General features: G+C 38.3%; 1 protein-coding gene across 2 annotated transcripts; it reads right to left on the reverse strand.

Annotated features, from left to right (window-relative positions):
- Nucleotides 1-1,804: 1,804 nt before the first annotated feature.
- On the reverse strand, nucleotides 1,805-25,237 carry LOC132303111 (uncharacterized). Of its 2 annotated transcripts, none has more exons than XM_059800196.1 (5): nucleotides 24,773-25,237; nucleotides 7,925-7,989; nucleotides 7,712-7,760; nucleotides 3,879-4,002; nucleotides 1,805-2,848 (listed from the first exon to the last, which is right to left on the reverse strand). In XM_059800196.1, exons 1-5 carry the CDS (start codon nucleotides 24,879-24,881, stop codon nucleotides 2,659-2,661), a joined length of 537 nt encoding a protein of 178 aa, XP_059656179.1. In that variant the 5' UTR covers nucleotides 24,882-25,237; the 3' UTR covers nucleotides 1,805-2,658. The 2 variants fall into 2 exon arrangements, with proteins under 2 accessions (XP_059656179.1, XP_059656181.1); XM_059800198.1 differs by lacking the exon at nucleotides 1,805-2,848 and adding an exon at nucleotides 2,855-3,728.
- Between the last annotated feature and the right edge of the window lie 1,937 nt (nucleotides 25,238-27,174).

The following is a 27,174-nucleotide window of genomic DNA, read 5'->3' on the forward strand; positions in this document are numbered from 1 at the left end:
GAAATCTATGCTATTTGCATTCGGCCGCTGCAAAATCGACAACAATACCTTTCATAAATCACGAGTTTGGACTTTTTTGGTGACATAAAAACATCACATTCCATTTACTTTGTTTCCTTAAACTGTCAACTAATACATTGAAAATTCGTCCCTTATCTTTTTTTTTTTTTTGTTTATTTTGTCACCAAATGTGCCATTTTTTTTTATAGTAAAGAAAAAGGAGAATGGGACAAAAAAATCTCCCTGATTAAAGGTTGTTTGTAGCATCCGGTAGTGGAATTTCAACTCTTTTCTCCACCTACATTGTTGTTTCTCTCACACACAGCCTGTCCTTTCTCAATGAAATGAATCAGAATCGTCAATTGATTGCGGAGTTAGTTAGCTTTGATTGCGGGGAGGAAAAAAAAAAAAAAAAAAACAAAGTAACATGACCCACTCGTAGCCAGAGATCTTTTTGACTTTGAAGGATCATCATTTCATTTATGATGGATTGAGAAGAACTCACGGAGTTCCACTTAAAGTTCCGTTTCGTTAGAAAGAGTTTTTTCGGAGGGTTGACATACTTATGCTCCGTTCGATAGTAAAAAATAAATAAATAATAATAATAATAATAATAATAAATAAATAAATAAATAAAAAGGAGAGAAAAAATAATGGATAAGATATTCTTAAGAGAGAGATTATTTATTTTTGTTTTTTGTTCTGTTGGACCAAAAAAAAGAGAATAAATTCTTAATTTACTATATTTGTTAAAAGAGAGAGGAAATAAAAATTTTAATTGTTTTTAACGTTATATTATTTTTACCATTATATCCAATAATATTTATAATATTGTAATTTATATAGGATATTATTGTAATTTAAAACTTGTATAATTTAGGATATCATTTAATTTAAAACTTCTATAATAGTTCACTTGTCTTACCTCCCTTCTTCTGTTTATTTTTGGGTGGATGAAAATTTGTAAACGACGAATAGAGATGACAACATGCCAGAGTTAGGACGGATTTGGCTAAACCCTACCCCTGTCCCGTTAGAAAATCAATCACACCAACTCCGCCCCTACTCCGAAACGGGTTTGTAATTGTTATATCATCTCTGCCCCTATTCCGATAGATAAAGTACCAATTTCGCCCCATGTACTCCATTTAATTGCGAGGCGCGGCGGGGCCGAGCCGAGTTATGCCACTTTATTACGTAAAAAAAAAAAAAAAAAAAAACCTAGCCCAATGTGTTCAAATTGGACTGATAAATAAGCTGGCCCAACTTTAAAATTACTAAGTAGTGAATATTAATATATTAACAGACACTTACAACAAGTAACAAAAGTCTTAAGAATATAAAATATATATATATTTTATATAAAAAAAAAAATTAAAAGATAATCGGGGCGGGATTGGGACAGGATCCACTCCTGCCCCAAACCCACTTCGGGTTTTCAATTATTTTACCATACCTATCCCAAGTCCATTTAGGGGCCACTAAATCCACCCCATTAGAGGTGGGGGTTGGGTGAAAACCCACCGAGTCGGAGAAAATTGCCATTGTTAAGGAAAGTTGAGTCATCCTTCCTATTTTTCTTTCTTTCCTTGTATCATCTTTGCCAAAGAAAGGAATTTTGTTCCATCCTTTCTATTTTCTCTCCACACCTCTTCCTTCTTTTCTACCAAACAAAGCATTAGGAAAGAGAAGGTGTTCATTCTTATTATTGTTTTGATCGAATTAAATATATACAAATATAAACTTAAATACATAATTTAAAACATTAAAATGAGAGTAAGAATATCTTTTCAAATTTATCAACACTTTGCAGATGCCTCAATAGCTCGATGGTTAGTGCTTTCAGTGAATTTTGAGAGTGCTAGGCTTCAACTCTTTGTACCTATTAATCTAACTTCTAATCTTTCTTACCTCCTGGAAGAAGGAAAAAAAAAAAAAAAAATCTTTATTTTTCTCTCATATTCCTTGCACTCATGGATGGAAGGAAACTCTCATATTCCTTGCACTTATGGATGGAAGTAAAATTTTGGGCCTGGACCTTTTCTTCCCACCAGCTCTCCATCCTACCAAACGATGAACCTTGTTCCGTCCCTCCTCTCTTCTTTCCTTTCCTCATCTTCCCTCCTACCCCACGAAACATAACTCCCACATCCCAAAATAAAGTTGAGATGAGATACAACAGGAGAAAGAAAATTCCAATTGATAGAATAAACACAGATGTCCCTTACAAGAATGCTCAACTCTCAGCATTCATACTAGATTTAAAACAAACCAATCAATTCAACTTAGCAGCATACTTAAACCCATTTGAACAAAATGGCCTACTACTGTCCTGATTAAGCCCACATATAAGATTAAGCCCACTTCATAATATTAGAATAGACAAAAAAAAAAAAAAAAAAGAGGAGTTCAAAATCATTTATTTGCTCCACCACCAATGTACCCAGATACGGTTTCGAAGAGCTGTTTCATGATCTTTGCATCACGATCCAATATATATTTCCTTTCCCTTTTCCTTCTCCATTGACATATTCCTCCCTCCCTCTGAATGCTATTTCTGTCTATGACAAAAGATTTGGGCCAAAACCTACTTCATTAGACGTTGTGGCTAATAGAGTTTCCACAGAGGTTAACTTGAGTAGCAGCAAACAATTTTATTTATTTATTTATTTTTTTTCTTTGTTGGTACTCACACACATATGCCTCTACTGAGACTCGAACACCTGACCTCCCTTTGAAAATAGGGGCCAGGTACCACTGGCCTGTTGGTAGTAGGTGTAGCAGCAAACATATGAAAGCCATCATTATGAAAGCATAGGTGAAGGCCTCATCTTGGAGCTTCTCATACCTGCAACCAACCAAAAAAAAAAAGACAGGATTCATAGAATATATACTAGAAGATGCTCGTAATATAGTCCTTTTTCGGCTTTTATCTGTCTGCAACATGATATGGAACAGGCGTACCTAATAGTGAACTATGTATTGAACTGCAAACATGATATACAGATCTTTTTGCCATTTTTATCCGTTCATAGAATGTGAAATGGTCGTAGACAAACAAAGAATAGTTTTAATCCATTCGTGGATTCAGCTCGTTCATTCACCACCAAAAATCCAACTAACATGGTTGTCCACTTGTCTTTAACGACCTTTTTTTTCTTTCTTTTTTAACTCACCGAAGTGATCAAAAAGGAAATGCATATATTACTGTTAGCACTATGAGCCAAAAAGCAACCTGTTATCTCAACTGCCTCATAAGTAGTAGGCAAAATTGTGATTTGTAAAATAGCTCCACTACAAATTCCATCTGGAGGCTTTCTTCTATTTGATTAAACACATATATAGAATTATAGATCCCACATACTCAACATTGGTTACTTTATCAGAAAAGAGAACATAACATATAGAAGGGCCACTACCCAGTATGGTCCCAACAATAGGGATCAATGTGAGGAATGTACTGCGTATAGAACTAACTATTACATGTTTACATTGTGTGATGTTTACTAATTTTTAAACCTTTGACATAATACATACAAAAGTGTTGTCCTGAATCTCAAACGTGCATTCTAAAAAATTGAGCTTTCACCAATGTGCCAGGCAATAACCCTAAGAACAGAACCATTTCTAAACTAAAAGATGTATGAGATGATAGAATTGTATAACAGTTTTCTTTTCCCTCTTCATTCTGTTCCACCTAATTACTCGACTCAAGATGCCAGTCCTGCCTGAATATTTATCAATGAGATTTAGGTTTTCAATTACCTTCTACATCCGTGATCACTGCACTCTTATTAAATAACTTCAAAACACTAATGAAGGACGAGAAAAGGCTAATAACTCTAGGTAAAATTTTAACAAAAAGTAGCGATTTTTACCTTCCTGACTTTGAAAAATGCCCAGAACCGAGTTCACACTTGAACAATAGTACATTATCATCAGTCTTCATGTCTCTCAATTTCGCCATATACTTCGCAGGTTCTGAGTACAGAACTCGTGGATCTGGAGTAATGCAGAAGAGATCAGACTGAATAATAAAAGAAGAAATTTGCATCATATGTGAGAACAATATACTCCATCCTCCAATCTATCCTTTGTGCAGGTAACATTGGCGACATCCACTGTCCAATGAATTCCACCAAGCAAATCTTCAGGAAAAATATTGGTTGAATTGAATAACATTGACTTTAGCAGTAATTGGAACTATTTGATTGCAACAACATATAGGTATATGAAAATTACCAAATTAAGGTTTTATTTTGAGCACTGAGGATGCATTACATGCTTATAAGCAGTTTCAAAAATTGAAATTCAGTCCAAAAAATTACGGTGTTCAATTAATTGACCGAGTCAGCCCACTCTATGGGAGTTTGATATGTCAAACCAACAGGTGGATCAATCAAACCCTACAGAATCTGACTTTCCTTCTCTGTTTAAACACTCTTGAACCCCAGTTCCCTCTGTTATAAATCCTATATAAATGCCCTAAGAGGCCCAAAACAATATACAAGTGTATAGGTAATTAAAGCAGCCTTTTTATTCTTTCTCCTTTTCTTTACATCATCTAAGCATATTGCATTAGATGGTGCCCAGCACTGGTAAGTGTTGATTCAACAAATTTGGAGAGAGAAAAGGAGATCAGAATGGAAATCACACAAACAAAGAACAAGAAGTTGGACAGCTAGTAGAGAAGATCAATCACAAAAGAAGTGCATTGAGTTAAGAACACATCCGTGGATTGACAACAGATTTCGAGGTAGAATACATGGCATAGAAGTGGATCAGAGGTAACTAGCTGATTTAATGTATTTAGAATCTGAGACTAGGTTTTTTTTTTTTTTTTTTTTTTGATAAGTAAAAATCTCATAGAAGGGCACTCAAGAGGGGAGCGCTCCCAAAGGAATACACAAAATGCCAAAGGCAGCAACTAAAGCTTTAAACCATCCACAAAATCCAAAAGATCCCCCAAAGATTTACAGTTCCTCCCGTTAACCCAAAAGAATAAAGTATGCAATAGTGTATTTGAGAGACCAAATAGGTGTCTACTTGCCCTCAAAATGTCTCCTATTTCTCTCATGCCACAAATCCCACTAAAGACAAAGGGGAGTGGCCCTCCAAAGAACCTTGGCTCCTCTCTCCACTAGACACTCTTTCCAAGCCTCAATCAAATCCACCGTGGTTCTAGGAAACACCCAAAACATGCCAAAAGCAACCAAAAACACAGACCAAACATCCCTTGCCACTGGCAAGTGAATAAGGAGATGATTCACTGATTACTCTGTCTTCTTGCACTGTTGCACATACAACACCAATTAACCACGATCTGTTGTCTCCTTCTAAGATTGTCAAGGGTGAGAATGCTACCGTGAGCTGCACACCAAGCAAAGAAGGCCACCTTCAAGGGAGCTATCGACCTCCAAATCGCTTTCCAAGGGAAGGAAAAACCTGGGATCACCAACAGCAAATGATAGAACGCCCTGACCTTAAACAGTCCCCTCAGTGAGCCCACCCACACCATCTCATCCATCCCTGCACCCTCCCACCTCCCGCCTATACAGCACCCTTCACTAGGTTTGTATTACCAATTTTATAGCAGATTCAATTTGCCAGATCTTAGGAGTTGTAGTTTTCCCTTTATGGTGTTTTCCATGTAAATTTTGGTGTTTGTGTGTGAGTTACGTTTATTTACATTTCTGTTATTTATTGTTGCATACTTAATCATAGGGTAACTTACACTGATGTCCCTTGAGGTTTTGTCAAATTACTCATGACTAGAGCGTTTGGGATTTATTACTCTGACCTCCCCCATGGATGTTAAACTCTACCGAACGTTAACTTATCATGCAAAATGTCAAATTTACCATCAATATTTTAATATGAAATATATTGAAGCACAAACACTAAATTGGCTCCCCATTCCACCTGTTTGTAGTTTTGTATACTTGCCGCCGCTGCCACCACCACTACTTAACCACCGCTACCTTCCCTCCCTCTCTCTCTAACCTCATCTTGGTTCTCTGCTTCTTCTCATGCCAGAAACCCAACACTTGCCAACCACATCCAAACCCTAAATTCCATCCCAATCACTCTCTCTCTATATGGCCTCAACACAAACCCTTTCATACTCTCTATATAGTCCTCAACAGAAAGCCTGGATATGTCCCAAGCTTTTAAGGACCTCCAATGGCAGCTTGTTCTTGGCATTCACGTGCTCTACTTCATCGCCATTTATCGGTAAAATCAGATTGCAGAGAAGAGAAGGTAACTCTGTGTTGCTCTCCTCTTCTCGTTGAAACCCATTTATGGGTCTATTGAAAAGCAACATCCACCCCCACCACTGCCATGATCACATCTATCCTTTTTCGATTCTACCTCCTACATTAACACCTCCCTCCACCATCATTCACTCTTTTTCTCAGTCCTCACCCTTCACCGCTGTCATTTACTTCTTAATTTCCTTGCTTTTGAGGAAAAAATTTCAAAATGGTCCATCAAACTAAAATATCCAAACCCATTTCATGTTATTTTCACATTACATTCACATCGTTCAATTTTAGCTGAGCCCAAAAACAGAGAAAATGCTTCATTGAAAGTTGTTTTCATGGCTATCACTATGCCTATAACTGACACGTCAAAGCCCGTTCATGGAGGGGTTTGGTATTATGGTATGTCCAATGGTTGTCTCTTGTTTGTTTTGGCCTTTCATAACCTCATGGTGTTATTTTCTTCCATTTAACTCTTACTATTGCTGGAAGAGTGGTTTGTTGGTGGTGGTGTTGGGCTTAATAAGGATGATGGTGGTTGGCGGTGGTTATGGGGTGAAGTGGTGGTGCGTTGAGGTGGTTATGGAGGTGTTGGCTTTTGCCCTTTTTTCCCAAAACCCTAATCTAAAATTAGAATGCAATTTGTCCAAACTAATCAATTTAAACAATAATTATCAATCTATTATTCACTTGATTTTTTAGTTGTAAGCAAATAAATAGTATATATGCACATAAATGTTTTAAGTTGTAATAATTAAATATAATCGCTATTATAACTTAAATAAATTGAATTTTTATATTTGTAATTAATAAGAAACTAAAATTTAGATTGAATTTTTATTTGTAAAAAATTGAAACTATAATTTTGCAAATTTAATAATATAAAGTTTGACATAAAAATTGATTTCATTTGCATTTGAAAATTTTATTGTGCATCAGCATACCAATCGTGTCAAGGGCAATTTTGTCAATGTGCTAATGGTATTTTCATCATTTCATGTCAAATGAGAAGGCAATTAACAGGAGGGTGGTCATTGAGCACAAGCACCAAATATTTGGGAGGTCAAGGTAATAAACCCTAACCGCTCTAATCATGTGTAATTTGGCAAAACCCTAGGGGAGGTCAATGTAATTTACCTTTAATCATATTATAGATTTCAAAATTCAGTTATAGTTAGTTAAAAGATTTAAAAGAAATATCCTTTCAAAAAATTATGAAAGACATTTTCACCACCCGCTAGGTCTCGTTAGAGACTTGGTGTATTCTGAAATATTAAATCCTAAGGTGCAAGTCCTCCCTTCACGTTGTTCAAGTTAAAATTTATTTACAGACCAAGTAAAGATGATCAGTGAACTTCTCTCTGTACCCGCCTACACTCTTATAGTGAGCAATTGGTACTACTAATGAAGAACACAAATAGCAGCTCAAAAGTTTTGTTTTCGCTTACCATGTAAACCAGCCGTAACAAGGATCAGTGGACAATTTACTGCCTTAATCTGCGTCAAAAAGTGCAAGATTTCAGTTCAGAAATCACTAAAAGCATATTCAGAATTGAATAACATATATAATTACCAACAGGGATTAGTGCCAAGTGTTGGTCAGTCTGGTTTGTAGAGAACTACAAAAATGACATACAAAGATGCTGTTGTTAGGTTCTCACATTATCAACAGGACAATATGACTTCATATAGAAGTAAAAATCTTCCTTACGAGGGTCGCACCATTCTGCAGCAACAATAAGGAATGAGGTAAAACTCTTCTCACATTATAGATGGATTTTTACACATAAAAAATAAAAAATTGTAGGAGAGTCACTAGACCAGCTATAGCTTGTATGGAGCAGAGTGTTGGCCGTTAAAAAAGATACCAAAAAAACGCATTCGTGTGATGGAAATGCAAATGCTAAGATGGGTGTTAGGAGTGACTATAAGAGATAAGGTTAATAATCAATAGGAGTGACACCTATTAGTGAGAAAAATGAAAAAGTAGATTAGGTAGTATGGACATGATTTATATTTTTTTTTTTGATTAGTATGGACATGATTTATATAAAAGGTAAAAGACAGAGATTGACAAAAACAATCACATAATGAAGTAATAAGACATGATTTTAAGTAATTAAACCTAGTAAGCGAAATGGCATATGATAGAATCATAGAAAAGAATGGGAAAAAGGCATGATAATGATGATGACAATGAATGAACGAAAATTAGGGGAAATAAAAAGATCAGAAATAGTATTGTAGAAAGAGAGAGAATATATGAAAACATATATGTTATTGAATTAGAATACAATAATACAATGGTGTTTATATAGAAGAAGCTACGGGAGAAGGTGAACGGAGAACAAGTAAACCCTATACATGGTAATTCTATACATAATAATGAGGGGTAGGTGACAACTCATACAATACTAACTAGACACGTGTGACAACTCATACAATTCTGTACAACACTCCCACTCAAGCTGGAGAGTAAATATCAATAACTCCCAGCTTGCTACATATGGAATCAATAAAGTTCTTGGGAAGCGCCTTAGTGAAGATGTCTGCCAGCTGTCTACCAGAAGGAACAAAAGGTGTAACAATCTCATTCGAGTCAACTTTAGATCGAATGAAATGGCAATCTACTTCAATGTGTTTAGTCCTCTCATGGTAGACTGGGATTGCTAGCAATATGACTAGCTGTCTGATTGTCACAATGGAGAGGAATTGGGTACTGGACTAAAATCCCAAATTCCTGTAAAGAGTTTTTTTCAACAAAGTAAGTTCACAGACAGTGTGTGCCATGGCACGATACTCTGCTTCAGCACTGAAACGAGCCACAACTGACTGTTTCTTACTCCTCCAAGTAACTAGATTTCCTCCTATGAAGGTGCAGGTGGACCGTCGATCAGATGAGAACCGGTCAAATCTGCATCTGTGTATCCCTCCATCCGAAGATGTCCAGAAGATCGATAAAGCAGACCACTTCCCAGAGCACCCTTAAGATACTTCAAGATGCGAACAAATGCGTCCATGTGAGGTACCCGAGGACTGGTCATGAACTGGCTCATAACACTAACTGCATAAGATATGTCTGGATGAGTGATTGTGAGGTAAATAAGTTTACCTACAAGTCTCCGATACATCTCTGGATCATCCAGTGGGTCACCATCATCCACCTTAAGTTTTACATTAGTCTCCATGGGTGTAGCTACAGATTTCGAACCAAGATATCCAGTATCCTGTAAGAGATCAAGAGTATACTTCCGCTGAGAAAGACTAATGCTTTGCTTCAACCGAGCCACCTCAATTCCTAGAAAATACCGAAGTTTGTCCAAATCCTTAGTAAGGAAGCTAGAACTCAAGTGATAGATTAGAAATTGTATCCCATCTTTGTAACTGCCGGTGATAACGATATCATCTACATACACCACAAGAATCACAATACCACATTTCGTTTTGTTAAAAAAGAGAGAATGGCCAGTTTGGCTTCTGGTCATACCATGAGCTACCACTGCTTTACTGAACTTATCAAACCATGCACGAGGGGACTGAGCTGGTCCCCAAACATCCGAATGTACTAACTCAAAAGGTTTTAAACTTTTTTTTATCAAAACAAGACTTAAGATGGGTGGTACTGAGCTTGAACCTCCGTCAAAAGCTTTGCGATTGCATATCAGAGAAGCTTATTCCAGCCTACAGCTCCTTTCTTGAGAGATTCCAGCCTACGACTCGTACGTAATATGCTCCGGTCCTATCTTGATGTGGCGAAACTTCCACGCCTCAATCTCAATGGCGAGATTAAAAGCTTCTCAATTGGCAAGGGCAGGGTGTTCAGGGTTGATCATCAAAGTACTACGAGTCATAAATCTGCTTTGAGGTCTTGCCTAGTCTGACGCTTTAATGGAGACATGGGAAGTATCGAGAGGATTGAGTCATGGGCGACGAAGAATTGGAAGATATCGTGTGGGGTGGTGGTTTCATCCCTGCCTAACGGCCTTTTTCTGTTCCGACTACCATCGGAGGAAGAGGCACAAAGGGTTTTGGTTTCAAGGAAGACGAATTGGGGTGACGCTAGTCTATCAATTTATGTTTGGTATTTTGTGGTAGGATGTTTGGCTGTGAGAGTAGGAGACAGAACAAGAAGGGTGGTAATGTATGGCCTACCCTTCCATCTTTGGCGTCATAAGCTATTCGAAGCCATAGGAGATATGTGCAGTGGTTTCAGAGGTCTGGAGGCGGACGACATGGCGGGAAGTGAGAGAGTTATTATCTACTTTTCTGACAGAGGTGTGATACAGGAGTTTGTCTTCGTCGAAGATTAAAGAGTGGCCTTTAAGGTCGCTTTAACGGAGGAATCTTCACCATCTATCCTTCCGAAGTCTTCTTACGGCACAATCGATGGTGCCCCCCCTTATATCCAATGAAACGAGATCCGGAAGAGGTCGCTGTTCACGGCAATTTCAGATTCATCTTGGCCCTCAAGGACAGTGACGCGTGTGCTTTAACGCGCCGTATGCGAGTAAGGGAAGGAGTTCCACGAGAAATACACGTAACGCCTCCTTTCCTTCCTTCTCAGCCTTTCCTCGATCTGATCATAATCTTGGAGGCTATCGACGTGGCTAGGCACATGGTCATACAGGTGTCTCTAACGCAATGATGGTAGCTACTAATTGGCCTGATCTGAGTCTTGAGCGTGATAAGCCCATGGCCATGGGATGTTGTCTTTGTTACGGGCCTTAGGCTCCCAATGAGTTAAAAAGGAAGGTTCTGAGGTGGACCAACAAACGCTTATCCATTTCTTTTCCAAATGATAAGCCCAGCCTAAAGGTCTTGTTAAGGTCTAGTGAAGGCCATTCAAATCATGATTTCCTCTCCCAACAACGTAACATTTACGGCTCCTCTGCAAGCAGACAGTGGTCTTTGTTGGAGAAGATGAGATAGATGTAGATCAGTGCATGTGCGGCCGGTTTCAACGCGGAAGAGAAGACCTATCGACACAATAAGTGCTGTCGTACTGATTTTTCTTCAGCGCCTCTTCCCTCTGCCCTTGTTTTGCTGAATGATAGAAGCCCTAGATTTTCAAATCGGGGATCTCATTTGATTCGTCATGGAAATAGATTGTCCATTCTTCATGGAATTGTGGAAGGAAGAGCGGTCACAGTGAACATGTAGGGTACGAAAGAGGTTATTAATAAGACATCTTTATCATCTTGGAAAGGGGAGCAGGAGGTCAAGAATCTTATCTCAACTATGAAAGGAAGAAAGGGGCGGTGAGGGAGAGGGGAAGGACTAGAAGTATGAGTGGAAGGAGGGGAAAAGGAGAGATAATCTTATCTAGTTCTTAATGAAGCTACGAATCATTACTTGGAATGTTCGTGGTCTCAACGATCCGGACAAAAGGAGGGTGGTGAAGGTAGCTTTAAGGAAGTGGGGAGCCCAAGTTGTCTGTTTGCAAGAAACCAAGATGGCCTCTATTTCTGATGGGGTTGTTAGGAGTCTTTGGGGAGGAAGGTTTATGGAATGGGAGACCCTAAATGCTTCAGGTACCTCTGGCGGAATTTTAGTTATATGGGATCGCAGATGGTTGTCAAGGATAGACGTTTGGATGGGGAGGTTCTCTGCGTCCTGCGTGTTCAAGATGGAGGAGGACAACTTCAGATGGGTTTTCTCTGTGGTCTACGAACCGGTTATTAAGAGTGATAGACCTCTCTTTTGGGAGGAGCTTTGCTATGTACAGGGACTGTGGTTTCTTCCTTGGTGCCTAAGTGGGGATTTTAACTCTGTTAGGTCTCCATTAGAGAGGTCCACAGGGGGAAGATGGTCTTCGGACATGACTCCGTTTTCTGATTTTATTGATGAACATTTTCTCATTGATTTGCCAATGGAAGGGGCAGCCTTCACTTGGTCTAATGGCAGAAACCCGGTTACTTTATCAAGGCTGGATAGGTTCTTGATCTCTAGGGAGTGGGAAGAGAAATTCTCGGACGCTGTTTAGGCGGTTTTGGCGGTTTTAGTAAGGGTTACCTCTTATCATTTTCCTCTGGTTCTGGACTGTGGGGTTTGAGATCTCGGTGTTCCCCATTTCGATTTAAGAATATGTGGCTGCGAGTGGAAGACTTCCAAGGGAAAGTCTGGTCTTGGTGGGAGGAGGCAACAGTTACAGGTTGTTCCAGCTTTGTGTTAGCTAGGAAGCTAAGGGCTCTCAAAATCGAGCTTAAGAGGTGGACTAAGGAGGTGTTCAGAAATCTTAAATGGAGGAAGAATAGAGTCCTTGCTAATTTTTATGAAATTAATCGTCTTGAAGAGGCGGGATATGGAGTCTCTACGCTCTAGGAGAGCTTCCTGCTAAGTGGTTCTTGCTGAGATTGCTAGTATGGAGGAGATCTTGTGGCGCCAGAAATCTCGAGCCTTATGGCTCAAAAGGGAGATATAATACAAAAATTTCCCATAGGCTTGCTAATGCCCACAGAAGGAGTAATCACATAGGGCGAATTCGGGAGGATGGTCTGGAGTTGTGGAGGGAGGAAGAGGTGCGCAGTGGGATCGTTTCCTTTTACCAGAAGCTTTACACCAAGCCGTTAGGATGGAGACAAAGGCTTGACGGCCTTCATTTTGATGCTATTTCTGAGTTGGATAGCGATGGTCTTGAGGTCCCTTTCTCCGAAAGGGAAGTGCTTAAGGCTTTATTGAGTTGCAATGGTGACAAAGCTCCAGACCCAGATGGGTTAACTATGCCGTTTCTGATGGAAAGTTGTGAGGTGGTGAGAAACGAGGTGATGGGTACCTTCCAGGAGTTTCATTCTCATGGCATCTTCAAGAAGTCATTAAATGCCTCTTTCATTGGCCTCATCCCTAAGAAGGGTAGCGCTTTTGATATTAAAGACTTTAGACCAATTAGCTTAGTGGGCTACATTTACAAGCTCATTGCCAAGGTTCTTGCTCTTAGGATAAGGGATGTATGGACTCTAGGTTGATAAGTGGTGTCCTTGGAGTTTTATGCAAACTTGACATTAAAAAAGCCTATAATCATATTAATTGGAATTTCCTATTGTACTTACTTCAAAGAATGGGGTTTGAAAGTAGATGGAGGAAATGGATACAGACATGTCTTTCGTCCGTAAAGTTCTCTGTTCTTGTGAATGGATCTCCTGCTGGTTTCTTCAAGTGTTCTCGGGGTTTGAGAAAAGGTGATCCCTTGTCGTCTTTCCTTTTTCTCATCGTCATAGAGGGCTTGAGCAGACTTATGAAGAGGGCAGAGGTTCTCGGTCTTATCAAGGGCTTTAAAGTGGGCAGAGATCTAGCTCATCAGATGGAGATTTCTCATTTACTATTCGCAGATGATACCTTGGTATTTTATGATGCTGACGTGTCACAACTTATATTTGAGGTGCATTTTGGTATGTTTTCAGGCGATTTCTAGGCTGAAGGTTAATGTAGCCAAGAGCGTGCTTGTCCCAGTTGGGGATGTTCAGGATATTTCCTCCATAGCCGTAGTTCTTAGGTGTGCGGTGAGCTCTTTCCCTATCCCTTATTTGGGTTTGCCTTTGGGGTCTCCTCTAGAAGGGTGGGGAGTTAGGATCCTGTGATCGATAGGTACATGAAGAGATTGGCAGGGAGGAAGAAGCAATATCTGTCGAAGGGGGGGAAAGTAACTCTCATAAAGAGCACTCTCTCAAGCCTTCCTACTTATTTCTTATTTGTGTTCCAAATCCCATGCTCTGTTACCGAAAGGATTGAAAAGTTCCAAAGGGATTTCCTCTGGGGCGGAAAGGGCGAGGAGTTTAACTATCATCTCGTTAGGTGGGGGCAAGTTTGCAAGCCTATGAAGTCGGGGTAGTCTAGGTATCCGGAGGTTGGTTCCCTTTAATCAAGCTCTCTTGGGCAAATGGTTATGGAGATTTGGCAGGGAAAGGCATCGCCCTTGGAGAAGGATTGTTTCATGTCGTTTTGGAGAGGAGAGTGGCGGCTGGTCTACTCGTCCAGTCTCTACTACAAGAGGAGTTGGTTTGTGGAAATTCATTCGAAAGGACTGGGATGTCTTCTCTTTCCATATCAGATTCAAAGTTCGTGATGGTAGATTTATTCGATTTTGGGAGGGATTATGGTGTGGTGACCAGCCGTTATCTTGCACCTTTCCCAGATTATATAGTATTGCCGCCGATAGACAGCCTATGTAACTGACTGTTATCGGCTTGATAGCAGTGGGATTACGTGGAACATGCGTTTTAGGCGTTCTTTTCTGGATTAGGAGATGGACAAGGTATGTGTTCTTCTGGATATGTTGTATCAACAAGAGGCAGTTAGCAAAGGTAGCGATAATCTTCTGTGCGTTCCCTCTACCCATGGTAGATTCAATGTCCGGTCCATGTTTCTATGCCTCTCCAGCTTCGTTGGCCTTGATTTTCCATGGAAGACCATATGACGCTCTAAGGCTCCACTTAGAGTGGCATTCTTTGTTTAGACTACCGTATGGGGCAAGATTTTGACGCTTGACAACTTGAGGAAGAGAGCCAATAATATTATTAATTGGTGATGCCTTTGCAAATGAGATGGTGAATCTATAGATCATATCCTCCTGCATTGCCTCGTGGCGTACGACTATTGGAACCTTATATTTGGCTTATTTGGTATGCTGTGGGTAATGCCTCGATCTTCTAAGGGTCTGATTAACGCATGGAGGGGATGCTGCGTGAGAAGCAGCGTGCGTGACTATTGGAGGACAATTCAACATTGTGTTTGATAGTGCATTTGGAAGGAGATGAATAGCAGAATGTTCGAAGGGAAATAGTCGTCCATGGTAACGCTGAAAATTCATATTATTTGCTACTAGAATATCTTTAGTTACGTGAAGAGGAGTTCTTGCTCCTCTCCCAATGACTTAGTTAATCTATTGGACTCCTTGAGTCCTTAAATCCCGGTTGCGCTTTTGTATAAGGGACACGTTCCCCTTTTCAATCGATTATTACTTATCAAAAAAAAAAAAAATAAATAAATAAAAAAAAACGAGACTTAAAAGTAGCCTGACAATGTTTACTAAGTTCGCTCGCAAGTAGTACAATTAAACTTAGAAAAATCAACTAAAGAAGGGACCTAGGCTCGAAGACTATTTGAAGAGGGATGTCCAAGGCGGCAATGCCACTGGTAAGTTGAAGAGGAGGTGGAATGTAGAGCTATCGGAGCAGTAGTTGGCTGAAAGTAGGAAAGACCATCCTTCTCAAAACCCCCACCGATCGTCTTCTTCATCTTGAGATCCTGAAAGACACAACAGGAAGGAGAAAAAGTAATTGAGCAATTTAAATCTGATATGATTTTATGAACTGACAATAAATTGAATGAAAATTGAGGAATATATAAAACCGATGAAAAAATGAGACCCGAAGTGCGGAATGTACCAATTCCATGAATAGGTGATTTGGCACCATTCGCTATGGTAACAACCGATTGTGAGAAAACATGAGAAATAAGAGATGGGTTACCTGTCCTGTGATCGGATGCCCCTGAATCAACGATCCAAGGTGTAGAAGATAAAGCATGGAGACATGTATTACCTGAAGTAATGATAGTAGCGGTGGAGGAGGGCTGATTTGCACGCTCATGATTTACTAGTTTGGTGCTGGTGATTGACCCAAGAAGATGGGATTCCTTAGTATCCATCACAAGAGCTGCCAAACAAATGAGATATAGTAGCGAGAGTGAGCCGTGATCAGAAAAACAAGATCTAGCCGAGATGAACCCGAGAGGAATTATCGAGGAGAGAGCCGAGGAGGGATCCGAGAGACATTGTCGAGACGAGAACTGAGATCACCGAGGAGAGATCGCCGAGAAGAGATTGAGAGAAAGCCGAGATGGAATCAAGATCGAAGTCTGAATAAGACTAAAAAAAAATTTTAAGAGGGATCGATTTCCGCTCTGATACCATGTTGAAAAAGGAAACAGAATATATGAAAATGTATATATTATTGAGTTAGTAATACAATGGTGTTTATATAGGAGAAGCTACGGGAGTAGGTGAGCGGAGAACAAGTAAACCCTATACATGGTAATTCTATACACGGTAATAATGGTGTTTATATAGGAGAAGCTACGGGAGTAGGTGAGAGGAGAACAAGTAAACCCTATACATGGTAATTCTATACACGGTAATGAGGGATAAGTGACAACTCATACAGTACTAATTGTACACATGTGACAACTCATACAATACTGTACAACAAGTACAAATACAACTTATCCCAAATCATATCTGCTAAAATATACAAAATCTTAATTCTGTTCAAAATGCAACAAATCTTAAAATCGTGCCTGATTTCGATTTTAATTAATTATAAAATCGAATTTGATTTCACTTTGAAACCCAATTAATACAAATTTGAATAAAATCTTATGTTTCTACAGTGTAAATCTAAATTAAATGAGTATTTGATGTTATTATAAAATTATATTGATATTGTGCATACAGACACAAAATAAAATATCAAAAACTATATGTACAGTTCAGTTGATCAGATTCAAATATTAGTCTGATTTAATTTATTTAAATTTGAAAACTTAACAATCAAATCTTTGCATATATTCAATTAAAAGTGGTAGAAGTGACTCAGTTTCATAACTGGACTTAATCAAGCCAAATTCATGTTTAACTTGGATGATAGTTTGCCTTGTTAACAATCTTTTTGATTGTGCGTAATTTTGCCATGAAGATGACAGAGAGGCAGATATTCGCAATTTCATTATATTACGTTTCATGCCAAGGGTTTCAAGCAAAGTGTTATCTCAACTCTAGAGTGTTTACTTCACAATCTTCACCTTGACAGCAGCTATCTTGGGCTATAAATCCACCTCGTGAGAAGATACAGTACCACTTTCCACCATATATGGCATCACCATTGCGGGGCATGACTCTCAAACTGCAGGATGAGCCACGCCTTATCTACAACTTATTAATTATTACAGATTTATTATTCTTTCAAGCTTATAGCCTTCATTGAGGCTCCACTACACACTCCTCCATCCATACAATTCCTCTCTCTATAGGCAACCCGAGTTCTCAATTATTATCCATACAGTCATGCCTAAGACATCACTCACCAACTTATCTACTAGAATATGATCTCCCATAAGGTCCTAGTCTTCTCCACAGGTATGTACATGATATTATTAAAAGGATCTCTTCAGTACTAATAAGCTTCACCAGTCGACATATATCGTGAAGACCTTTTCTTTACATATAAGTCTCACTGCCTTCTCCATAAGCATCTCTTAAGACTATTCCAAAGCCATCTTCTCTACAAATACATCTCGTATAAAAACACTCAGTTGGGAGCAGGACTCGATGGGGGCCTTTAGAGCTTCTGCAGCTATTGTCATGGCCAAATCGAGATATAAGTCCATGTCATACACCAGTGCACAATTGTCTTTTCACCCAGCTCGAGGTATAAAAATATGTCACAGTCCTCTGTGATCCTAGCAATGCTTGGCTTGGTGGCTATAGTTCAGCATTCATTACTATGACATCTTGGAATTTGTAGTCTAATCCGACTTTAAAAAAACCCTAGCATGACATTAGATGAATATCCCTCTATGACATCAAAACTGTCTACCTTATCACAAGGAAGCTTGTTGCGCATCGCAATCTTTACACTGCATTGCCACTCACTACAACAACAACAGAACTTACCAACGCATCCCAGCAGAGCCCAGTGCTGCTTATTGGGCCACTGTAAGGCATTAACGTTACCTTAGACTACCACATTAGCATAAGCACCACCTTGTTAACAACCATGTTATAAATATACCTTCACTTCATTATGGACTAGATACCTTAAGACCAGAAGGGTATATTCTGGCATATTTTAGAACCCTCTTGAAGAACCTTAAAAACACCATGCAAAACCTTAACCTTTGATGCTTGGACTATAGTCTCAGACAAGGCCGTTATCCTGAGGTGTTTGTGGTGACGTCAACAGGATCACTCTATTTTTCACAATTTATTCATGATTTTCACCCAACCTACTTCACCTAAGACCTCTACTGTATTATGTGTAATAATGCCGTTTTCAACTCATCAATAGAACCCACATTAAATGCCAAATCCATTAGGGGTGCATCCTCACAATATGGTGAATAGAAGTAGTCTGCATTGTGGCGGACCTCACCAGTGTCATCGTAAAAGGCAATTACATTAACACCACCTCCACTGAGTACTACAAAAACCCTCCCAGTTGCACAGACCTTAAGATCCCAGAGTGCAATCTCAAGTGATAATGTATATAGACAAAATAGAGCAACAGCAAAAGGTCTTCTTGACACCCAAAAGGGCTCTATCAGGCAGTGCACTGCTCCAGTTACCTCCCAGCATCAGAAATAATCTACATGTGCAACAAAAGAGTGTCCCCATAACATCAAACATGCAACGCTATTGCGTCACCTGTCACATAACCACGTTGACACATTCACTATTCTCCATAGTTACTCTTATTGAGGTCCAGGTTCTGCAACAAGAATGGTCCCAGGAAACTCTTACCTACAAACTTGATGTTCATTTTCCTTACCCTTTAAAGATTGTCGATAAGACATATCTCAAGGCTTATGCCCATATGAAATTCACAAATTTGGTGGCAAAGGGGAATGAATCCTCTAAACCAAATGGACCAATTCATCAAACAACTCACCCACTTCAGAGAAAAGCTGAGCCCTTTCTTGAAATGAGTTTTCCACTGACCACACCATATTGTGGTACAGAAAACTCGAGCTAGACTTCATCTATTAATTAGGAAACCTCATCAGCAAATTCTACATAAAGATTCTTCTAGGTCAAAGTAAAAGCCAGCATCTCACTGTTTATGATAAAGATCCAGAATTTTGGAGATGACTTTGTTGGGGGGCATGTTAACAGGTTCCACTAACATGCAATGGCATGCTACGAGAACAATAACCAAAGCAGCCCCACCAAGATTTGTGTCCAGGGGATGCTCAAATGCTACAGTTCACCTTATCAACCTAATATTTCCCACTTTCTCCAACATCATCATTGCTGAAAACCTTACAATGGATATTAACCTCCCAACATGACAAATGGCATATATACTCCACATTGCCATCCACTACCTTGGTTGAACACATCATAAAAAGATCACCAGTAGTGACCCAAAAAGACCTCTGCACAAGTGCAAGAATCTGAGCTTCAAACTCCCACGATCTATGCTCAGTAACCTCAAAATTTTCAATTTTGATGCTCAGTACCTGACTTCCAACAGAGTGCAACAATTAACTTGATGTTCCTCTCATCTTACCCTCATTAAGCACACCACGCTAGACTGGTCACCACAACTAGAGACCCCTTATATCATTAAAAAGCCTCTATGTCCCAAATCTATCATTCTATTGATATTTATTTACTTTACACATCTTATTTTGCAAATATTTGTTAACTCTACTGCTTCCATGCAACATCTCTTTAAATTAACTTTTATTGCCCACATCCACATGCTCATATCTACTGTTTTGTATCAGAAGTGTTAGGCTAATGTAATATCACACATGCTCAGTCTCGATATTTTCATCTTTCAAGAGTTGCCAAGGTGTATCACAACATGTACCATCACATCTTAGGGGACTATAAATCAAACACGAGTAATTATTTCTTAAAATTTTAGTTTATGATGATCATTACATATGAATATCATTTTTTACCATTCAGTATATCTTGCTTAAAATTTTAAAATGCATCAAACACCTAATACTTATCTTCTCTATGACATGGATTAGGTAATACCACGTTTATTACCCCTCTATATCGTACATGCAACTTAGCCATGTTGAGAACTTTATACCCATCTTTTATTACCAATACATAGTATCTTATACGTATACCTAGAAAATGTTCTTGTGACAAACTAATGATCTTACTCCTTTTGTGCAAGAAACATTCGGACCCAAATATAGAAGCAAGGGTACCTCTGGGATTATTATGGCATCTTATTGTGCTATTTCTATAACCACCGTATATTATGCAGAGGGCTCAATATAGTCCAACAACTAGATGCATTGATCATGTAATTTTTATTTATTTATTTATTTATTTTTATAAATAAACCAATTCATTCAAAGAGCGTTCAAAAGGGGAACGCGTCCCAGAAACAACAAAGGGATCCTATGGTCCCAAGGAAGAAATAAAATCAATCATCTCCTCCAGGGAGGATCAAAGCCTACCTGAACCCTAGAAACACAAATATGTAATAAAGGCTGACTTAAGAACAACAATCGAGGATTCCTTTCCTTCAAAAGATCTATTATTCCGCTCCCTCCACAAACACCACCATAAACATAAGGGCACCATCCTCCAAAACCCACGAACATGACCTCCCACATAGCACCCTCTCCATGCTTCCATCAATCCTCTCGCAAATCTAGGCATTACCCACGAAACCCCAAATATGCCTAACAAAAGACACCAACAGTCCAATGCCAATGGACAATGCAAAAGAAGATGATCCAACGATACTCCATTGCACTTGCACATACAGCACCAGTTAACTGGGATTTGTCTTCACCTCCTCAAATTGTCGAGCATCAAGATCTTGCCCCACACCACTGTCCAAGTAAAGAACGCCACTTAATCAATGGAGACTAATTCAAAATCTCCACTGGCATCACATTATTATTGGGGGGTCATGAGCGATAAACACCCCTATAGGTTCTTAAAAGTCCCTAATCTTTATTTTTGGTGCGAACAAGGGCCTGTTGTCAGTAGAGCAATTAAAAGACTAAAGTGCCCTTATGTACTTGACAACAACAACAAAAAATAAATAAATAAATAAATAAAAAAGGTGGTGAAAAACAAAATAAATGTAAAATGACCAAAGTAGCCTAATCAAAAGAGAGGGAAATGGTGTTTATATGTAAAATGATATAAGAGGATTTTAGGGAGACCAAAAGGGCAATTTAGAGAATTTGTTACTTAATATAGGCATGCGCAACACACATGACTACTTAAATGTGATTTTCAGACATATTATACAAATTAAGCCCTTATTGACCATTTTTTAAAACTTAATGGACTTATATATCCAAAATAAAGGTTAGGGGTGTTATTTGCCCAAATTTTAAACAATTGAAGTGTTTTTCTCACTTTACCCTTATTATTCAGACCTTTAATCCATTCTTGAGAGCCATCCAGACATAGCAACTCTCTACATCTATATGTCTGATAATGCACTGAGGGGATAGGACTGGAACCCTAGAAAGGAGATGAATAGGTATTGAAAACTAGTTAACTACTTTTTGAATTTTAATTGAACTAACAATTATCCAAAAATTATACTCCCAAAACAGTTAGCAATCTACCAATCCATCATGCACCCAAACATATGAACAATCAATATATAAAGTGCTGTAAAGTAAAAGAAAAATGGACACAGATTTTCTAAGTGGAAACCCCAAGGGATAAAACCATGGGACCTAGTTCAGCCATATTAAATATACTATATGAGAGAGATTTGCACAACTTGGTTAACCGTTCCTAAACCCTAGAACCCCTAGTTATTTTCTAGCAATACTAAACCAAACCCTCCACTCGATTCTGCAGACCTTCAGTTAATTTTGTGAACAACACCTGCATCCCACAGGATCATCTTCTCCACAAGCAATTTGATCTCTGGACAAGTCGTCCAACCTGTTCTCTGTTGGATTGCTCCTTTTCTGTTGAACTCATTGCATGCTCAGATAATCAACATTTTATAAGATTACTCACCAGTCTGTATGTGGTAGTTATATGATGCATGCACTCTGTCTAGGTTTTCTGAGCATTAGATGTCTTCATACATAACATAGTGCCTGAAAACTTCAAGGTTTTAAGAAATTTAAAGTAAAAGGGTAACTATGTTTTGGAAAAGCTTTCGATTGCAGAGTGTTTGATTGATCGCTGCTGTACTTGGGATTTTCAATTTTAGTTGTTTTCAAAAGCACAAATATGCATAGTAAAAAGAATTTTAAAGAATCAAATCATAAAATATATGAAATCCTGATTGGTGAATATGCATGAAACCTAATTGGTAAGCGCATAATGTAAGTGTCAAATTTACCGTTTCACCCTTGTGCTTGAAATCACCTTTTGCCCTTGAATGTAGCTTTAATTCTGATTTTGCCTTTGGACAAGATAAACCTAACAAGCACTAACTAATATTCAAGGTTCTAATGAAAATAAATAAATAAAATTATATACTCAAGCTATTAACACACTATGATGATGACATCTACATAGCCTTATATATTGCTATACTATTCACAACATCAATGCTTGGGATTCTTATCTATAAACTAATGGTCTCACCTCCACATCATCTATTATCTTGATGTCTTTTATTAACATCTGACAAGGGAATATTTATTGATGAAGTTGTAGCTTTACATATCACAAAATCATAGCAGCTTTCTTTGTAAACACCTTGTTAGTCAATGACATTATATGCAAGTATCAAGCATCATTTTTGGCACTAAGACAAGAGACGAGGACAATATCGACATGTCATAACTTTAAGGCTCATTTGGAAGGGGATTCAAGGAGACTCTGCTTTGTCTGCCTCTAGAGTAATTACTTGGCGATCCCAGCCGTAAGAATTTTTATCTCATGATCTTCGCCTTAAAAGTGGTTACCTACAATCACAGTGAGAGCAATTACCTCACTTTCAATCTCAACTTAGTGACAAGGCATAGTTACATTATCCAACACGTTCAAGTGCAGCACCCCAGGGTTCGACTGCTTCCACTATACAGGAAGACCTTGCTTTCTCCACAACTTTACTAGCGATTACAAGCTACCTATAGCAAGCATAAAACCCTCATCAAGACTCAATGGTTCAAGTAGCCAATCCTGTAAAATTATCTAGAAAGTCTAATTACAAATAAAGCTTCATCTTATCTACAAGTACGTGATCTATTATAGGCCCCAAGTATCCCCCATTAACATTAACATGATATAGATGGGCCTCTTCATAATCTAGTGCTGCTTTGCAAGAATCTTTAAAGATCTTTTTTATACAAAAAAGCCTCGGGTGAAGGTCAAATGCTAATGCACCTCCTGCACTACCTGGATTAGGAACAAAACTCAAGGGACTTCTATAGCCTAGTTACGGCTATAATCATGGTCCACTTTAGGATACATGAACATGTCATTACCTTTTGCAAGGCTATTGTCACGACTCACCTTAAGATACGGAAACATGCCATGGTACTTTGGAATCCTAGGAGTACTTGGCTTGGAGACTGGAATCCAAAGTTTGCTGAGGCACCCACTTCTCAAGGTCTGCTCACACCAAGCAATTTGACTTCAAAAGTGACATCATATGACTTTCAGATAATATTGCCTACATACGAAGTGGTATTTTGGACCACTGCTGAAGCTTGTCGGGGATACCAATCCGCTTCAATGTTGTCATGACATTGCATTGCCACCCTATGTGAAGCAATGTTACCTATATAGCCGCAATGCCACCCATATATTGTCTATCAAAATGCCAGTCAGCATTTATTTGGACCATTGTAGGTACTAGAATGTTTTTTATTAAAGCCCATGTCAGCATGAGTATCACTTTGTTTTTAACTAAGCACTACTTCACCAGAGTCAAATATACCTTAAGGCATGAGGAAAACTTCTAGCATACTTAGCATCCACTTAAAGAACCTTAGAAACACTATAATTTATCTTAACGTCTTTAAGCTTGGATTGACCTCATGTATGGCCCTAACCTTGAGAAGTATTTGTTGACCTTGACATTGTCTTTATCTCTCACTCTTTCTTTAACATTCCAACCTTCACTTCCATCCAACCCATTTCACATGAGATCTCCATCTTTTATGCATAACATCTTTATTGTAATGTCAGCTAATCCAAAAGAACCCAAACTAAACATCATATCAAGTCTATATACATTTGAAAGTTAGTGAATTGACTAGGCCCATCACCCAAGAAAAAGATCTTCACTTATTGGTTCCAGGAAAAATTTCCTCCTATCCAAACATATTGGTAAAGGGTTGTGTGTTTTATTAAAAAAAGATAATATATTAGGAATAATTTTTAAAAAAGGTATTAAAATGTATATAAAAATAGAAAAGGTATATACTTTTTAATATAATATATAGATATAGATATATAAAGATATTTATTTAAATATATATGCATGTATTTCTGTATATATAAAATTTATAATATAAATTCCAAGTGGATTTGGAATGAAATTTCACTCCGCTTTTGGAATTATACTTGTCAAATTGGGTCCAGTTAATTACACAAATTGAACACCATATTCAAAATCGAGACCCCCAATTCCAAGCTATCAATTTAATGGAACCAAACACACCCTTAAGGTTTATCAATACTTCACAAATATAGGGGATTTGAGAAGCTACACATAATAATTCCAATTCTCACGAGGAACAAAATTAAAAGTAATGCAATAGTGTATTTGACATACATGATAATCATCAATATACATATACATATATGTTTATGTATCTTTGTATACCAGCCATGACGGAGTCGGTGTAAGCGTTCTCTGCTTGGAGGTAAGCGAGAATAGTCGCGAAACCAGTAGTAGTTATCGACCCTTGCGTCGCCGAGCATCTCCATTTCATGCTTCACCTTCTTCGCCGCCGGCGGAACCTTCACAGCCGTCGATGTCATGTTTGGCGGTGCTGATGAGACACGAGAAAGAGGGAAAAGTAATTTAACAATTGCATGATGAAATATGTGTACGTGTATAGAATTAAATTTTTTTTTTTTTTTTTTTTTTTTTTTTTAATGGTGTGTGTATAGATTTATATGAATGTATGTATGGGAGTGAATTACAAGAGAGAACAGAAGTTCGAGAAAAATACGGAAAGATGTTACAAGATTTGTGTATTCTCATGCAGTCATGGAGTAGAAAATGACGAAGAATAATGCTTGCCTTATAGCATCTTCAAGAGTCGCGTATAGTTGTTTTTTTTTTTTTTTTGGCGTAAATCTGATGTGTCATGATAGATGTGTCATGATAGATTTACACAATTTTGAATTATTTAATTCTAACTCCAACGATTATGTATATACCTTTTGTGTAAAAATATATCTCCCAATAATAATCAACCATTTGTCATGCTAGGACCCACGTACACATGCCAGGACCCACATAACTTTTACAAACTTACTTAATATATAATTGATTCTTTAATGGAATAGGAAAGAGGAATGAAAAAGGAAATATGTTGATTTGGCCGTATAAAAAAGTTGTGTATTTTACACAACCCTTTTACACATTGGTGATGTGGCAATGTAGGTTAACAGACTGCTGGTGATGGAAAAAATTTACACATTATAGGTGACCGTGTATATTTTACCCAAAAGGATATTTTAACATACCGTTGGAGATGCTCTTAGGCCGTATAAGCAGGAATTCATTGCTTCTACGGATGTGGATCACTCACAACTTGACACTTGTCAAAAAAATGTTAAAAATTAAACATAGATCAATCGGATCTTTTTACGGGTTTTCTCTTGGGTCCAAGATTTTATCAAGGTCTGTGCGTTCTATTTCTATCTCAAAGTCAAGAAAATTCCGGCAAACCACCAGCACTTTCAATCCCTCTGTTTTCCCTTCTCTTCCTACTCTCCTCCTATTTCTTCTTTCCCACTATGCACCACCATGTTCAACCGCAAGAAGAGGAGGGCCAAAATAAGTTATGTTATTCTCCTAAATTTTTGTAACCTCCAATTCATCAATCAATCTTGCTAATTCTGAGATTTATAGAAACCAGATTAAAAATAGAAAAGAAAACAGTAAACTCGGGGAAGGCTTCACCACATAAACAGAAAAGACATCACAACCCTTTTGAATTGTGAATCGTTCTCTCAATCACCAATCGTTTGGTGGACATCAAATCAGTGGTGTATAAGGGTACAAAGATTTAGGAAACCTTTTCCAAGGATTGGCCGCAAACCAGTCCAATTTCCGGCGGCCAGATTGGCTGCCAACTTCACACAAACTCTGTAATGGGTTTTGGATTTTTGAAAGCATATTTACACACTGATTTTTCGCAACAGAAAACTCCATCTTCTGCCGCACCGGAGCTCGAGTCATCGTCAAATCTCTCACACACAACTCAGTTCTGAACCTATCTCACGCAATGAACCACCTTCTTCTCTACTCCAAAATGACCCGCTAGCCCCTTACCAAACCCCTATTGTTATATCTTGTAAGGTTGGACTTCTTGTTCGGCAGTAATGGTTGTGGGAATTCCGTCAGCCATAGGAGCAGAAGTTGCACACCCTTTTCCCCTTTCAACAAGATCTAATGTTTAATTTGCAATTCGTGGCTTTAGTTCCTTGTCGTATCCTGAAAGAATGCGAGATCCTTGTCTCTTCGATCTGTTGGACGCTATCTCCACTACACAAAGTGTGATACCTCCGGATTTCCGAATGCGGGTTGGCCAGGCCCACGCCCGAATACCCGGCGATACAAAAACGAATTGGCAATAAACGAATACATAGTACAAAAGAATAAATAAAATGTTAAAAAGAAACTAAAATGATAATCTAATAATAAAACCTCAGAATAAATTTCTATTAAATAATAAACTCTTCTGATACAACTAACCCTCCAAAATATACAACTCGGGAATCTATACTATGTGGACCCCTAGAAAAACCAAACTGAAAATTGAAACATAAACAAATCTCCTAAGTAGAATCGGAAGAATGAAGTAGACTGATTCCTGCTCAGCACGAACAATCCCTACTCCAGACGTATACCTGAAAAATGAGGGTGGGTCAGGCCCACAAATAAGTTCTACTCTACTACAGTCCAAGTAGAGATCCGATATACATGTACATTCTAGTTAATCCAACAATAACTAGTAGTCCGTATATATATATATATATAAATACACACTA

The sequence above is a fragment of the Cornus florida genome, unplaced genomic scaffold (genome assembly GCF_030987335.1).
Source record: "Cornus florida cultivar Cherokee Brave unplaced genomic scaffold, ASM3098733v1 CherokeeBrave_3.0.0_Hap2_Chr04, whole genome shotgun sequence".
Classification (NCBI taxonomy): domain Eukaryota; kingdom Viridiplantae; phylum Streptophyta; class Magnoliopsida; order Cornales; family Cornaceae; genus Cornus; species Cornus florida.

Bases quoted from the DNA above. Each gene is read 5' to 3' on its own strand.
- LOC132303111 (XM_059800196.1), bottom strand. From the start codon at position 24,881: ATGAAATGGAGATGCTCGGCGACGCAAGGGTCGATAACTACTACTGGT. The intron at 7,990-24,772 runs GTATACAAAGAT...TTGTTGCTGCAG, and splicing joins CACCGACTCCGTCATGGCTG to AATGGTGCGACCCTCGTAAG. The intron at 4,003-7,711 runs GTAAGCGAAAAC...GCATTACTCCAG, and splicing joins TGTTACGGCTGGTTTACATG to ATCCACGAGTTCTGTACTCA.